The sequence below is a fragment of the Artemia sp. Qi Xiang Cuo genome, chromosome 14, assembly GCF_049724085.1.
Source record: "Artemia sp. Qi Xiang Cuo chromosome 14, ASM4972408v1, whole genome shotgun sequence".
NCBI lineage: Eukaryota > Metazoa > Arthropoda > Branchiopoda > Anostraca > Artemiidae > Artemia > Artemia sp. Qi Xiang Cuo.
Window position 1 is genome coordinate 21,096,429 of NC_142807.1, and position 18,268 is coordinate 21,114,696.

The window sequence follows — 18,268 nt, forward strand, 5'->3', positions numbered from 1 at the left end:
GGCTATTATGTTCAAACTTTCGGGGCTACTTCTAATCTTAAAATTTAACCAAATCGAAATAGCGTAAGTGTATCCAAGCTATCAAAGAAAGTAAACAGATTTTTTTGCGAATGGTATCAAGTTTTCCATTTCAGGACAACTAGAGGAGGTAAGAAACTAAATTAAACAGTACTATTTGTGTCCAGATTTCTAAAAGTGTGTATCTTGTTAAAAATTGCTGAAAATTTTTCTCTAGCATACAAATAGCAGGCCAAACTATAAAGTCTTACAAAACGAAAAGATTTAAAGTATTATTTTGCTTTTCCCTGAAAAGACTATGTCAATATAAAACGAACAGAAATTAATTAAAAAAACTTTTTCCACAAAATAAGTTTTTCAAAGAAAAGTTAAGAACCATTAAACAAAAAAAGAGCAAAATTAAAATCAAATAATCTACCAAGCGTGAAAATACCATAAATCAGCATCGATATATAAATAAAACCCAAAACGAACAGAAATTACAATAAATAACCGAGTCAAACTCAAAACGAGCAGAAATTAACATAAGTTGGGTGCAAAACCCCTATACCTTCTCAAGGCCAGAACAAAATTTACACTTTACTGAAAAAATACAAATGAAGGTGGATTGTCAGTTTAATATACATATAGCCTACTGATATTTAGTAATCAAAACGTTAATATTATTTGATTTATTAAAGTTATAAAAGTAAAAACACTTATATTTTTCCCTTGCCGGAGACTCTGGGCGACTTGCCGGAGACTCTGGGCGAGTGAGCGCCCCCAAATATTGTCCCAAATTCCTCTTTCAATTTAGCACTTGTTCACGGATGCCAACCGTCTCCAATCACTTTTCAAATAGTATCTATTCATTGCCTCAGCTCAGTCCAGCAGTCTGAGAAAAATTTCAACTTTTTCAAGTTTTGGATCACTTGCTTGAGACTCTGGGCAGGTGGGAGCCTCCAAAAACTGTCTTAAATTCCTCTCTCGCCTTAGAACTTATTCACGGATGCCTAAAGCCGTGAACGGTTAGCCTGTTTCACTAGCGGTAACCATGCGCTACACACATACCAACAATATTTTTTTCATTTTCACATGGGGTCCCAATCTAGCCCACATTTGCCGGTTCCATCATAAAGGCACACCTGCCTAGAGTGTCAGGCATGTTAATCAAGAATCTAAAAGTGCCCCCGAAAGAGTTTTGAATAAGCAAAGCTTCCTCGCAAAAAATTTTGAAGTTTGATGAGAGATTAACCCGTTTTATTGCTTCTGGTGTTTGTCTTGTTGAGCTAGGATTCTAATCGGTTCCATTGTAACTGAACCCCCGTGTAACTGAACCCCCATGTAACTGAATCCCCGTGCAAATGAACCCCCCGTGCAACTGAACCCTCGAGCTACTGAACCCTCATGCAACTGAACCCCCTTTAACTGAACCCTCGTGCACCTCAACCCCATTTAACTAAACCCCCGTGTAACTGAACCCCCATGTAACTGTAACTGTGTGTAACCATGTAACCATGTTACTGTGTGTTAAACAGAATACAACTGATGAGCGAAAAGTGATGAAAGAGAGGGATAATACCGAACTCTCAGCTACCATTCTTGGGAGACATCTGACAGTAGTAGTAGTAGCAGTATTAATAGCAGTAGTAGTAGTTAGATGCCCCAGAAGTTTCATCTTGATACACCAAGCTGTTCCAAAAAAATTGCTGATACACCTGTATCAGCAATCTGTATGTTATTGGTAAAAACTTTGAAAAAGGCTCATTCGATTGGAAATTGAAAGTTCAAGTTCAATTTTGAAGAATCAAAGGTAATCACAGGACAATCATCCTTTCCCTCTTAACCGACACCCCCCCCCCAAATACATCCGATCAAAACAAAAATAAACATTTTGTTCAAAATAATCTGAAGATCAAATAACCATGCCTTTGGAGTTAACGACCCCACCAGCAGCATCTGGGGCAAGGGCTGTAAGTTAAGCTAGTTGCTCATTGCTAACACATAAGGTTTTTATAGAAAAAAATTTGTATGAACTTTGGGGGGGGGGGGGGCTCATTCGCTTGAAAATCAAAATTTCCAGTGCCCTTTTTCAGAGTTAAAAATGATCAGAGGGCTTCCACCCCACCCATTTTTCCCCCAAATACATCCGATATAAATTTTGGGATGGCTATTTTATTTAAAACAGTTTAAAGGTTAAATAACTATACCATAGTTAAATAACTATGGTTCACAGCCCTATTGTGTTTTACCCAGTGTAAGAACGGTGGTTGAGTTGCACGAGGGTTCAGTTGCACGGGGGTTCGATTATATGGGGGTTCAGTTGCACGGGGTTCAGTAACATGGGGGTTTAGTCAAATGGGGTTGAGTTGCACGAGGGTTCAGTTGCATGAGGGTTCAGTAGCATGAGGGTTCAGTTGCACGGAGGTTCAGTTGCACGGGGGTTTGGTTATACGGGGGGTTCACTTGCATGGGGGTTCAGTTATACGGTGGTTCATGTATACGGTGGTTCAGTTAAACCGTGGTTCAGTTACACGGGGGTTCAGTTACAGGGGTTCAGTTATACGGGGGTTCAGTTACACGCACACCATTCTAATCTATTCAAAGATTAGAATGCTTAATTTTGTTTAAAACAAATGCTTAAGCCAATTTGTTTTGCTGCGAATTTTCGAAATATATAAAACATATAGGGCCTACAGTTATATGTTTCAAATTTGTCCCCCTGTCATACATTGACTTGTAATGCTGGCTGGGCAGCCCTGTGTAGCTCATACACAAGAGCTCAAAATATTTAGTATCTCATCATTTAGAATGAGATTCCTTTCTTGCACGACATTTTTCTGTTATTGTCTTCTGAGAATTCTCATAAGTACTAAAATGTTTCTTTCATTTGTCTTCTTTGTGATAACATTCTCGATATTGCAAGGGAAAGACTGAACGAAGAGCCATAAATTTTATCGAAAATTTTCCATCGCTGATAAGCGACAAGAGGGGACATTTTCTTATTTCAATTTAGGTGATTTACATTGGGACTATGAAGAAGTAAGCGCTACCAAATGCGACCTCTAAGGTCCATTGACAGTGATAATCTGTAAACGCCGTGACTGAGCTGACATTAATTTTTGGAATAGACTCCAAATCCGTTCACAAGTAATTTTTAGCTTGCATGCAAAATTGGATTCAGCTAAAAACCGAAGTTTTCCTGATTTGAACTTAGCCAAGACCACAGTTTATAGAATTAGCAGTATGATCATTCCCTATCTCACCCATTATAAAAACCCGGACCGAGGTGCGAGTGCTCCAGAGAACGTTTTTGCAGATATAAACATAAGCGGCATCAGATCTTTTCACGAGTAGACAAGTCAGATTTCTCTTGGACGCGAAACTTGGCTTCAACGTTGGAACACTAATTTTGAAGAAACTAATTTTAAATTAATTTATTCCAATACATACATGAAAATCGGTAGTTAGTAGTGTAATGTTATTATTAGATGTTTTTAGGAATTAAAAATAGGTTTCGAAGTCTCAAGTTGGTTTCAAAGGCATTTTGAGAAAGTTTCTGCCAAAATACGTGTTCCAGGGTAATTGGACCGCTGATGGCAGATCAAATGAGAGGAGCTGTTTGTACGCGCCGATATAAATATATATATATATATATATATATATATATATATATATATATATATATATATATATATATATATATATATATATATATATATATATATATATATATATATATATATATATATATATATATATATATATATATATATCATATATATATTTATATATATATATATATATATATATATATATGATATATATATATATATATATATATATATATAGTATGTATATATGTATATATATATGTATATATATATATATATATATATATATATATATATATATATATATATATATATATATATATATATATATATATATATATATATATATATATATATATATATATATATATATATATATATATATATATATATATATATTCTACGAAAACTTTACGAAAAAGAAAGTTTTTTTTAAAGAAAAGTAAAGGCCATATTAAACTTAAGATCAGTAGAAATAAAATTTTCTGAAAGTTCCCTAAGAATTTTACGAAAAACACTTCTTAACAGACGTTTGTATTTTATTGAATAGGGCTATTGTGGCAACTTTTACCACAGCAACCAATAATTAGAATCCAAGTCCTAAAATTGGTCTCAATCAGGAACCCTTATCGCTATCTAAATTCACAAAGTGCAGAGATTTTCAAACAGAGGTGTTTATTGTTTAAAGTTCAGGAAAGGTCTGCCCATTCCATACGAAAATATTGATTGAAATCGAAACTAGTCTTATCTAGAAAATAAATAACGTAGAAAATAAACATCATGACGTGAAAAAAAATGATAAACCATCCAGTGGCGGATCCAGAGGGGGGAGGGGCGCGAGGGGTGCCCCCCCTATAGTAGTCTAGAGTAGCGTAATGTACCTAATTGACGCAAGTTAGCATTAATTGAACTTGCTCCTAACGTAAGTTTGTCGGATCAACCTATCTTGCGCCCCCCTAAGAAAATCCTGGATCTACCCCTGAAACCATCACACCCATTCCACCAGTTATTAGAAGAAGAAAAAAATCCTTATTTTCACAAATTTCATCAACCCCCCACCCCTTTTTTATAAAATACTAAATAGTCCAATCAGATGAATCCACTGTATGTAAATAATAGATTAAGTCATAATTCGTATATAGATTAAGTCATACATGTGAGATGGGACACTTGCAAACCACTTGGCTTGCTCACCAATTTTTTTTCTGCTTTCGCAATTGCGAACAATGCACTTCGTAACCATTTCTCATTGATTGACGAAAACCCACTAACCCGCTAATGCAGAAATAAGTGGGGGGAGCTTTTTGTTCGCACCGAGAATAAAGACCAGAAATGATCCGCGATAAACTTACTGGATAATTCTATAAACTGTGGCCAAGGCTAACTATACTACTACTACTACTAACCGCTCACCGCAGTACCAAGCCGCCTGAGACCAACACAGCTACGCAAACTCATCCTCAATCTCAATCTATTCACAGCTTCCCTCTTTACACCCTCCCAGGAAGTTCCCAATTCCCTTAAATATTTCTTTATGACATCCTCCCACCCCAACGGCTGACGAATTGCTTTCCGTTTAGCCCTTGACGGTTGGCAAAAAAGGACAATCTTCGGCCATCTGTCATCATTCATTCGCAGAACTTGCCCAAGCCATCTCAACCTTTCTATCATTATAGCCCTAGAAAGCGGGATAGAACAACATTCTTCGTACAGCCTTCTGTTTGAAATGCGGTCAGTCAGCCGGGAACCCAGAACAATCCGTAGGCAAATTCTCTGGAAAACATCTAGCAAATCTGCATCTGCTGTTCGGAGCGCCCATTCTCCAGAACCATATTTGACCACTGTCATCACTGTAGCTTCCAATATTCTAATCTCGGTTTGCAAACTTATCTTCCTATTCTTCAAAATTTTTCAACTGTGAAAAAAAAAGAACAAAAAAAAAAACACCCTGAGCCTTGGCTATTCTACTTTTAACATCTTCACCACTCCCACCGTCTTTACTAATAATACTAACAAGGTAAGTTAAGCTGTCCACATGACCAATCTTTTCGTTACCCAACGTAACCTTTTCATTTTAATTTATTCCTGTCTTTAACGCCCTATGCGTCTTAACACTACTTATCATGCAAATTTTTGTACCACGAGCTTATTAAACATCTGAGAGCCTATTTACTTTAAACGCATGTTCATCGAAAATATACTGATTACCTGTATAATTAAAATCCAGAAAAGTTTTTCTTCCCCAATTGATTCCAAGGTCTCTGGATACACTTTCTGTATTTCATAATACAAAGTTCACCAAGAGAGTTTATGCGCAGAAGGATAAAGCAAAACCCTCACCAAATCTTGATTTAATACAAAACAATCTACAAACCACATTTCCTACCTTAATCCCAGCAGTGTTGTTCTCGTACATAGCCCTTATCACTTTAATGTATTTATCTGGCATACCATACAAGGACAATACCGTCGCAAAAGCTTTTCTATCAATGAGCTTCTGATTCTTCTAATAGGTCCGATTCGAATCGTCTGAATTCGGCAGTCAAAATGTCGATACGATAGTTGTTTTTTACCGTTGTAACATTCTAAGTTCCAATTTTCATATTTTTTAAATCATTGAAATTTTTTGGCCTCGGAAAAAGCGATGGTCCCGGATACCAGTGCAGGACTGGGACCAAAATATCTCCTCAAGTCTACACCGAAACGCTTACGCTGGCTTAGAACCGGAAAGCAAGAAGTCCCCGAGACCTACAGATGACCACAGACTTTGTGCAATCATGGGCCCATCTTGGTCACAACGTGGTTTTCAGTACTTGGCGATGTTCTTCTATCAACAAGAGTCGAAATCCTGCACAGAAAATCTCAAGCCTATAGCCTCCGACTCATTATATATTCATGCCTACAAATATTACGCTACTACTAGTGTTGCCACTCTGGCAAAGAATCGTGCCCTTCGGACAAAAAGCACCAAAATTGGCGGAAATATAGATTAAAACGCGGGGAATCTAATGGTGACGGGAAGCACGTCGAACGGGTGCTCTAAAGAACTTTTACGAGCGCCCGAAGCACTAAAAAATGCGCAAATTTACCGGCATCTCTACAGAAACATCAAAACCTCTGAATATACATTTTAAGATATGGCGATTCAAATGGTAGCTATATAAAAAAAAAAATAAAGGATCGTTCTGAAGCACGCAATAGAGCGTTAAAAAAGCACGTAAAGCGTAAAATAGGAGCGTCTATCCCATTTAATACCAAAACAGGCAAAAACATAGTTTAGAGTACTATAAATCCGAAGATTACAAGCAGCAGCTCGTCTATGCGCAAATTTGCGCTTAAAAGCGCGCAAAACTGATGGAAAGTTTGAAGAAACCCCGGAAAAGGTGGTAATGTAGTACAAAGTATGGGGAGCCCAATAATAACAGGTAGAAAGTCGAGCGATCGCTTTATAGCATCTTTGCAATCACTGAAAAGTGCGTTAAAAGCGCAAAACTCATCTGCTTGTTACAAGAAAGTTCTAATTTGGTAGAAACACGGTTTGAAATATCGAGAGTCAAGTGGCGTTGAAAAAAATTTAATCTGTAAGCCAGAATTCGGTCCTGGCATGTCTTAATGCTTCAAGCGCAAAAACAGAAAAATTTACAAAACATTAGTTTCTTAAAATACGTCAAATGGAATTGGCGTTCTTTCTTTAACCTTTGTCCGATACATGGCCTTGCCGGGCTTTTATCGTATAGAAATTTTCAAGCTGTCAGACTTATAAACGTCAAAAGCGACGTCAATTCGCTGTGTTTCACTTGTGAACTGGTTACGAAGGTATTGGTAGATTTCTTCGGTAACAAACGTCTTGCTTTTTGGCTTTACAAGGTGTACTAGGAAAGCACCATTAAAAACCTTCGAATCGGCGTGAGGTTTCTCGGTCACAACTTCAGAAGAATAAATTATGAGCAGAGTTACAATATCAGACCTCGTGCTGGATTTCAGACTACCCTAATCAGAGATTCAAGGAGGGAAATGCTGGTTTTCGTGTTTGAAAAACTCTTCCAAGTCAGCGCCGCTGGTGTTGCAGCCAATATGGAGTCTGGCAAATATGGCCGAATCTGACTTGGCCATCTGAAGGATCGATTTCGACTTTGGTATCGATGATGGAATGGGAATTGAAAATAATGGCATCTTGTTTTGGCGTATCGGTGAATGAATAGGCTTTGTACGCTTTACAAAACGCTCTTCCACAAAAGTATTATACTGGGATTTGCCAACAATTTCCAGGCTGTGGTAACTACTGATGGCAAGACAATGGGGTACTCTTCCGGAATCGATGGAAAGGAGACTGTCATACATACTTTCGAAAGGATTACTCCATTCTATTAGTGTATTCACCAAGTTTTTGGAATAGGCGCTTCCATTTTGCGATTTGCGCGCTTTTTTAGCACTGTATTGCGCACTTCAGAGCAATCTTTTGCTTTTTATTTACCCAACATTGGAATCTCCATATTTTAAAACGTATTGTCAGAAGTTTTGATGCGTCTGTTGAGAGATAGGTAAACTTGCGCTTTTTATAGCGCTTCGGGTGCTCCTATAGGTGCTTTAGAGCGTCTGTTCGACATGCTTCCCACCACCATTGGATTCTCCGTGCTTTAATCTATATCTCTACAAATTTTGGTGCTTTTTGCCAGAAGTGCACGATTCTCGTTATATTTTCCCTTTAACTATACGGAGAATAGTATTTAATAGACCTAAGGATAATTATAATACTCAAAATTTACCATCATTTTATAAGTGACAGGAGAAGCCACTTCGTTATTTCAATTCAGGTAACTTACATTTGGCAAATAAAGAAATTTGCGAGATACTCATATATTTGCTACCGGAAGGACCTTAACTGTCCAATAACTGTACTTAACTGTCCCTCGTTCGACTCGACCCCCCTTTAACTAAAGCCACACGTAATTCAACCCCATTCAACTCAATCCCCACCGAACTCTTCTACCCCCATGCAACTCAACCCTCATTGTACTCAACCCCAACGTAACTCAACCCCATTTAACTCAACGGCCATGCAACTCAATCCTCATTTAACTAAACATGTATTCTATTCAACTCCTGTTTGACTCAACACTCAATTGGCCTATGAAAGTTTGAGCTAGCGCTGACAAGAAGCTCAAAATTTGTTTCTCGTTTCGCTCACAGTTTCTAAATTACATTGAAATATCCTAAACTTAAGGTAAGATCTGATGAGTTAAGAATTTTACAGGGTTTAAGATTTAACTGTAATCGAGGTTTTTAAGGTTGTGGCGGTAAATTTGTCGAAATTTCAATTGTTCACTAGCTGAAACATAAACATATCATTCGGTTTACCATCCAACGCTCTTTCCAAATATTAAATTATAAAGAATAGGTTTTCTTCAACTAAAAGTAAGGAGTAAAATTAAAACTTAAAACGTACAGAAACTATTCTGTCTATTAGGGGGGTTGTCCTCTCCTAGATCCCTCGATCTTCACACGAAATTTTCTTTTTATCACTTCTAAAAAAAGCTTCTAATTCGAAGTAAGAGGCCCTTGTGTTTCACGAGTCGTTCTTAAAACAATCATAACAAAAAGTTAAACTTTAGCGTAAAGAACTGGGCATTGAGGAGATGGCAGCCCCTCACGTATACGGAATAATTTCTGTTCGTTTTAACTTATAATGTTGCTCCTTACGTTCAGTTGGAAAACTAGTTTTTTTTTACTGTAATTTCTGATAGTTTTTCAAATAATGCTTTGAAATACACCTCCCCTTCCACGGAAAAACCCCCACGGAAAATTCCTCCGTAGAAAGTTTCCCCGTGTAAAATACTCCTGTCCAGGAAATCCCCCCCGCACACACACACATGCTCGTTGAAAATTCCCCCCAAAACTTTCTTGTGGACGATTACGCTTCAAAAATTATACTTAGCGTAGTTTCATTTGAAAAAAATACTTTTTTTCAATTTAATTTCTGTTCATTTTTCAGATCAAGCTGGAATACCTTTCCCTCTGTGGAAAATTCGTGGAAATGTCTTCCTCAAAGACATAGTTTTTGAACATTTGAACATTCCTACTATGCTGAACAAAATTGCTATCTCAAAAAATTTTGATAGGAGACCTTGGGAGAAAAGGCACATGGGAGAGGGGCTAGTTGCCCTCCAATTTTTTTGGTAACTTAGCAAAAACAAATTAACACGCATCCGTGATCTTTCTCCTGGCAAAAAATACAAAATTCCACATTTCTGCAGACGGGAGCATGAAAGCCCTACAGTAGGGTTTTCTGATACACTGAATCTTACGGTACGATTTTTATTAAGATTCCTTGACTTTTTGAGGGTGTTTCCCACATTTTCCGAAAGTCAAGTAAATTTTCTCAGGCTCCTCACTTTTGATAGGTATCATTAAACTTAATGAATCTAATATAATTAGAATAATAAAAAGCCAATTTTTTCGATTTATCTATTGTTATCAAAATTCCGATTTTTAGAACTTCGGTTACTATTGGGCCGAGTTGTTCCTTACGTACAGTTCGTTACCACAAACCGTTTGATAGTAATCGCTACTGCGTAATTGCGTCCCAGCTCCCCGTAATGACGCCCTAAGCTACATACAAAACGCTGCTGAATTATTTTTATTTTTTATTATCGGTATTATTTGGCATTGTGAATGAGGTGTTGGTGAGAAATAAACAAAAAACAAAATAAACACAAATTTGGTGAGAAATAAATACAAAAAAGCAACACAAACCAACAAAAATCATCAAAGCACCAGGGAGAGGGTTGTAAATTATGCGATGTGCCCATTGTTTACATAAAGGATTTACCATTGGGAAAGGGGGGGGGATGTTTGATCATGGGTTTGTCAGAAAATGCTGGGGTTATTAAGGTATAAAATCAGGCAATGTTCAGGGGGATGTGAAACTAAATCAAAAGACGCAATGTGCATACAGGTTATCAAAAGTTTATTTGTTTATTTGTAAACAAATTGTTGCGACTACTTGTGACCGTGACTACTTAAGACTGCGAATACGAATGCAACTCGACTGCTACTACAGCTACTTGCGACTGTAACTACTTGTCACTGCGACTACTTTAGGCTTCGAGTGCGACAACTTGTAACTACAAATGCGACAACTTATGACTGCCACTGCTACTACCTGCGACTTTGGCTACTACTATTAGTATCGCTACAACTACTGCGATATTAACTGTGACTGCAAACGATAAGCAACTTCTGCTATTAAAACTAGAACTATTGAAATTAATAAAAAACAGTTTAACTGCATCCTGCTTGTCAATATCGTGCATCCAGGTTGTCAAAAGGGCTTTTCAGCAACATTTCACGAATGGCTAAGGTTACTAAGCTGAAACTTTCAGGGAATGTTGAGAGGGATATTGAAATAAACCCAAGACACTAATTTGAGCTAATAAATTATAATCGGATATTTTAATTCTTAAGCCAAAGACGAGAAAAACTGCAGAAATATTCATTATATTAACCAGTTACAAAACTTCGGCAATAAAAAAACAAACAGAGATTTTTTTTTTTTTTAATTCTGAATAAAAAGGTTTTCAAAAAAAGTACGCAAGACGCATATTAAACTTAAGACCAGCATATATAAAGCCCTATAACAAATCTAACTCAAAACGACCAGAAATTGCAATTAAAATAAATGAAACGCAAAACGAAGAGAAATTAAAGTAAAGGACTATCAAAATTACTATCAAAGAATAAATGAAACCAAAAACAAACATAAACTAAAATAAATCATCATATCAAACATAAAGATCATGGATACTGATATAAATGAGTAAATTTTTCTTTAAACGAGTGAAAATTAAACTGAATGTTCAAGTCAAGCTTAAAACGAACAGAAATTTGCCACCAACAGGAGTTTGGCTACTATTCCCTAATAGTCCTAATTCTACAAATTTCATTCCCCCAAATTTTATTTCTTCAAATTTTATTTCCTGTGCTTAATTCATGACTCAAGGTATCCACACCCCCCCCCCCCCCGAGCACCAAAATAAAAAATCTTCATAATTCGGTATTTAATTGTACAACAAAGTCCATGGAGGCGGTCTTGTCTAGGGACGAAGTTTTTTTTTTTTTTTAATATCTTCTCCTTCCCCCTCCCCTAAGTGTAAAAGTTCTAAAGCCTATTGCCAAATGTGAATATTTGTCGTTTAATGATATATTTGGTACGGGTGATTTAAACTGCTGTCTTTTGTTATTCCCCGCGTTTCTAGTCTCAGGTGGCTTGGGATTTCGGTATGTAATTCAGTTTCAGCTCTGCGGCGAAAAACTGTATCTGATATTAAAGATAAATTAAAAATGGGTTATGCTAAGATAGTTGCAAATCGTGGTCGTTATAATAGGCACGGTCTCACGAAATTTTACTCGACTTTTGTGATCATGCTACACTTTTTGTGTCTGGACTTTACCCTCTGTTTCGAGAAAGCGATCTGAATCTAATCCGCATTTATTATTTCCGGTACTGCAAGTTTCTTCTGTATTTGCGATCGATTATTTGAAAAATAATCGATCGTTTTGGTGCTACTGATATTATGCGTGCTCTGCACCATCATCAACACGTAATTAGTTCTGTGCGTGCTTAAGGCTGGGCCCTCATCATCGCCTAATTCCGTTGCTTAGTGCTGTTTGATATTTTTATTTATTTGTCATTTTTGTTTATTTGTTATTTATTTGTCATTTTTGTAGTGAATTTTTGTTTCTTTCTTTTCTTCACTACTCCACTATTTTTCCATTGTAATCGGGTTATAAATGAATCATCATCATCATCATCATATTAAATATTTATGTATATATATATATATATATATATATATATATATATATATATATATATATATATATATATATATATATATGATAGCCCTCTAATTAAGCAGAAATAATTTAATATGAAATAAAACATTTGTAACGCAAAAAATTACAAGATGCAAAGTTTGGAAATAAAACTTGTGATTAATATAAAAGTACACTTACCGGGGTGTGTGGGCTTGAAAGGAAATTGCTCAATAACCACTTTCCTGGATAAGTACGTAAATTGGCCGGATTAATTCGGTTGAAACTTGATATATAAAATGAGATTTTGGGGAACGAGGGACACTAAACTATTTTCCGGGGTAACCTCTGTCCGTTTGATTTTTAGAAATACCTTGAAATACTGTTGGAATATTGCAAGTGTTCAAGTATTTTATTGTATAGTACTTTATCGTAGACTGCTTATAATTGTTGATTACCTAGGACCAGGACTCCTCATGGCATGCATATATATATATATATATATATATATATATATATATATATATATATATATATATATATATAATTTTATGGCCTAAATAAAAGTATTATATTATAACCAACCTCTCTACAACCTTATATAAGCTTCTCGAGTAATGCCCAGTCGGTACGCTCAAGGTAATTAGTAGGACCAAATTCTAGGGACACGCTACCAAGATTTAATCACCTTAGGACCGTAATTACACCCCCTACAAGGGGTGTAATAACGTACCAACCAAAACCTACGTTATACCAGCTGGTAATAGCTGGGTGGTAACTATAAACTTACTTTACAACAACTTAAATTTACTTTACTACAGCTTTAATTCTGAATATACTAAAATACTGGTGATAAAATCATTACAACCTAATATTTTTGTTTTAAATATAGATGTATTAGCAAAACACAGTAAAACACTTTAATCTTACAAGTAACTAAAATCTTATTTTATAGATATATTTTGTTGAACATACTGAATGGATATGACTTAGTCAGCTCCATGTTAATAAACTAGACAAAAGTAGATAATAAGAGAAGATAGAAAATATAGAGGTTGATTTACATGAACTCGACTATAGTCAAAAGAGAAACAGCATGTAAAATAGAACATTTCCAAAGGTTTGGAATTCAGAAGTCTCCTTCAAGAGCCAATCCAGACACATCCTTGTGTCCAGACTAAAAGGCTTATCTCATATGTTCATAATTTCACAATATCGCAAAAACAAAGTACCAAATCTTTTACAAAACCATTCCTTTCCAGGTAATTTCAAAAATAGAAAGATAAAATAGCTCTATTTTTTATTTAGTTTGTTAAATTGTGTCACAAAACCTCTAACCTGTAGCAAATATTTTTGCTTCTAACCATAGCCACCTCTATATTTAAGGACTTGAATACACCTCTGGAGGTTTACGGACACAGACGTACTAGAACTCACAGAAGCACAATAGTGCATCGTTTTCGATAAATAGTCAGAAATACACTTTAATTTTGGTTCTGATAATTGCTCGGCCATTGTAACAGTAAGCAACATTCTGAAATAAACCGAAACAATTTTTTGACTATATTTCGCTTTTATGACATGCTTGATAAAGTTTACCGTATTTCGGTATTAATAAATAGATAAAAATGACATAGTTTTTTCTCATCAATTTTATTCCTGTTTTCGTCAAGATTTGGAGAAATACATTGTAAAATTAATCTTATATTTATAATCCAATAATTCATGTCCTAACAAGGGTTTGGAAAAGCGGGATAAAACAGTTTGAATATGCTAGGATAATTTAACTTTTTTTTAGATATACTTGTAGCTCCAATGCTAGAGCAAATGAGAGCGGTCATGTGAGAGCAAATGAGAGCGGAGGCAACAATCCTTGCCTCCCCTCTTGCTCTAAGACCGTAATATTAAGCATGAAAATACGTGCCTCAATAAGACCATTTTTGGGGGGTGATCGGGGCTTTAACAAAGCCGTGATCATATAAACCCAGGATGTATTTTGCTTATACATTACATATTTTACCGGGTTGGTTTCCTACTAAAAGATAAGATCAATTGGATTCACAAGTGCCACCTTAAGCTTAAAAAGATCAAGTCGAGAAAACAAGACCTTTCCGCCGATCATTCTATCAAGTGGCCACTAGACCTACTTAACAAGAGCTTTTTCATTTTGTTCGTAATTTGGATTTTTCTTGGACTCCTAAAAACTAATAACAATTTTAAAATACGTAAGACAAATATCACAGCAATATTCTTTTTATACCCTGGGTTGGGTCCAGATCTTGAAAATATGTTCGGTTTATCTCCCCTTGTATGCGACCTTGCATAGGACTGCCGATTCTCATTGACTATAGTTAAGAAATCAGGTTGCTTAAATAAAATCAATAATTAAGAACTGAAACAAAAAATTACTTCATTAAAAAACTATATACATAACTAAATCTAAATACAGGTAATCAAAAATACCTTCCTCTGAAAACATCTAAAGGTACACAAAAACAATGAAAAAAGGCGAAAATATAGTTTCATCTCAGACGAAATGGAGTTCAAGAGACGCACTGATTCAAATTTCATTATTTTTTCTGCCAAATATTTTCACCACTTTGTTTGACTCTTTCATTGTTCCTTTTTTTTATCGTCACCAAACGCGACAACTACACAAAATTTGTTTCAGGAGTAGAATTAAATCGTTGATTTAGAAAAGGAAACACGAAGATGACTGGCATCACTCAACTGGAAATTGTGCATTTTAATCAAGGCTACGATCGCCTCATCAACTGAGTCTAACTGAATGAGAGCCATCTTATGATCTTTCGGAAAGAATTTGAAGGCTTGTACGGCGAAACTCGCTTCAGCAAATGCTGCTTTAATTTCTTCTTCGCCGACTGTCAGTGGAATATTTGAGAGGTGAAGTGTTGCCGATGGGGCATAAATATTCTGATAGTTTTTACTGCCTGGTTTCTTAAAACGATGAAGAGGAGAGGGAGAATAATCTTTGGTCAATCCAGCATCAGGTTGTCCCTTTTTGGGCATTCGAACTCCTTGATGCTTAGACGGCATCACCCGTATTTGTTTTCCAAATAGTTTAACTTTGTCCAAATAAGTTTGAGCTAGGTAAGCTTGCTGAGGTTCACTCATTTGAATAAGTGCAGTATCCTTCTTGTTAAACAATATCTTCACACGTTGTACGTCACCATAAACCCCGAAAAGTGTAAAGATGGCATATGGAGTAACTGTCTCCTCACTGAGATTGGAAACAAGTAGAACGCAGCCAGCACCAGTTTGTCCCGGCAGACGAAGGGCTGCAGTGTTCAAAGCAGCAGCACCAGGAAGTTGGAGTCCCCAAGAGAAAGATACATCTAAACCAGGTTTACCAGATGGTTTAGAGGGGTTAGTATAATCACGAGATTTATCGTTGTTAAATTTGACGTTAAGAGTACCCCGTTTTGAATATTCTATCCGCAGTGTACAACAGCCATTGTAGATATTCTGTCCATCCAGATTCATTTTAGCTGCTTGTGCCATTACTACATCTGGATATTGAATAAGCGCTTGAAATATATTATTCTTGGTAAATATTACAATCTTCAGTACTTGTCCAACTCGTGAAAAGATCTGATAGAGAACACCCAAGGTCACCAGGTAAACCTTGTTCTCGACGATGACACGAAGGACAGTATTAGGGCCACCTTGAGTATCAACAGTCTGACCATTAAGACCTAGTGCTGCTTGGATTGCTGCTTGTGCAGAAGCATTCGAGTTTGAGTGAGTTTGGTCCGTTTTCAACTCCCTGTGATTGGAGAACTGGACATATACGGTTCTACGTCGTAATTGTGCAGAACAAGTTGTAAAATAACTAACCATAGCAACAGCAGCGGACTCTTCAGCCATTTCCAAGAAAGCCTGGTTCTTTCCTTTGAGAACAAGTGCATTTGTGACTTTGCCAAAAGGCATTCCGAGGTGAATAATTTCAGCTTCACTGGCTTCGGTTGGTATATTCCTCAGGTGCAGAACACGGGATGGTGTTACATTATTTTGACCTTTGTCAGCTTTGGCCTTCTTGGCATCGTTGTTATTATCAACTGAAGTTCCAGAAGGTACCAACCCATTTGAAAGAGCACTATCCTCTGAGCCACGCATATTTTGTTCCTTTAAATAGAATTAAATCACAAAAAGGAATAAAACACACGTTCAGGTACAGTCAAACAAAATAGTGCTGCAAGAAAATATATCACTGGATTGTATTTGGTATGTAGCTTTATCACACACTGAGTTTTACTAAAAAATTTCAGTACCAAGAAAAGGAATTGATAAAAAGATTCAAAACTAGTAACCGAAAGAAATCGAAAGAAACTAGTATCTTTTCGTTTAGAAAACGATAAAACTTGAATCCTGGAATTAACTGTTAAACCTCATATTATGGAAAAAAAAACTTTTCTCCGATTTTTGACGACCCCTGAGCACACGTATATATATATTTTATATATATATTTTTCTGCGCGCGCGCGCGCGCGCGCGCGCGCGCGCGCGCGCGCGCGCGCGCGCGCGCGCGCGTTTTTTTTTTTTTTTTTTTTTTTTTTTTTTTTTTTTTTCGCGCGCGCGCGCGCGCGCGCGCGCGCGCGCGCGCGCGCGCGCGCGCGCGCGCGCGCGCGCGCGCGCGCGCGCGCGCGCGCGCGCGCGCGCGCGCGCGCGCGCGCGCGCGCGCGCGCGCGCGCGCGCGCGCGCGCGCGCGCGCGCGCGCGCGCGCGCGCGCGCGCGCGCGCGCGCGCGCGCGCGCGCGCGCGCGCGCGCGCGCGCGCGCGCGCGCGCGCGCGCGCGCGCGCGCGCGCGCGCGCGCGCGTCATATATATATATATATATATATATATATATATATATATATATATATATATATATATATATATATATATATATATATATATATATATATATATATATATATATATATATATATATATATATATATATATATATATATATATATATATATACATTTAGTACTGGGAGCCCGGCGGCTTTGTCGCCGGGTCCCGGCACAAGGTAGGCTTCTATATATAGATTCTTACTGTCACTTGTCTTCTAAACGCAAGACAATTTGAGCCTTTTCTTGACGACATGACGCCGAAATGGACTTTAAATTAGAAGTGGTGCCTTTGTAAAATTACATTTTTTATTGGACCTTTAACTTTTGCCTCGGCTTGTCTTTTGTCATTATGAAAGACATATCGCCAAACCTTTGTTTCTTTTAATTATTCAGGTGGTAGAACAAAAACTTCTTTTTCTTCCAGCGGTTTATCTAGTCCAGGTTTTTTATTTTAAAAGGTATGAAAGGCATTGACGACCACCTTGGTTTCTTTTAATTATTCAGGTGGTGGGACAAAAACTCGTTCTTTTGCCATGGCTTATCTTTTGTCATTTTGAAAGAGGAATCGCCGAAGCGTTTGTTTCTTTTGATTGTTCAGGTGGTGGTACAAAACTTATTTTTTTCCAACGATTTATCCAGTCCAAATTTTTTATTTTCAAAAGTAAGGTAGGTATTGATGACCTTATCCATGTCAAAATCCAAAACTCAATCATCATCCCTATCATTTTATATCTTTCGTCATTATGAAATACGTATCGCAGTCGTCGCTCACTGTCGCTTCTCTTATAAACGCAGACAATTTGAGCCTTTTCTTGATGTCATGACGTCCAAATGGAACTTAAATTAGAAGTAGTGCCTTTGTAAAATTCCTTTTTCTTATTGGACCTTTAAAACTTTGTTTTCTTCCAACGATTTATCCAGTCCATATTTTTGATTTTCAAAGGTATGGTAGGTATTAATGACCTTATCTATGTCAAAATCA

General features: G+C 36.8%; 1 protein-coding gene across 4 annotated transcripts in view; it reads right to left on the reverse strand.

The window, feature by feature from the left end:
- Positions 1 to 18,268, reverse strand: part of LOC148944251 (GDP-fucose transporter 1-like) — a 157,815-nt gene that overhangs the window by 65,868 nt on the left and 73,679 nt on the right. For 2 of the 4 annotated variants that reach the window (XM_089100373.1, XM_089100374.1), the window contains exon 7: positions 13,034 to 16,571. The exons of 1 other annotated variant lie outside the window; for it this stretch is intronic. In XM_089100373.1, coding sequence (XP_088956499.1) covers positions 15,105 to 16,571 — 1,467 coding nt within the window. In that variant the 3' untranslated portion in view covers positions 13,034 to 15,104. Of the gene's footprint in view, positions 1 to 13,033; positions 16,572 to 18,268 lie in introns of those variants that run through there. One more of the 4 variants, XM_089100372.1, reaches the window with a different exon arrangement.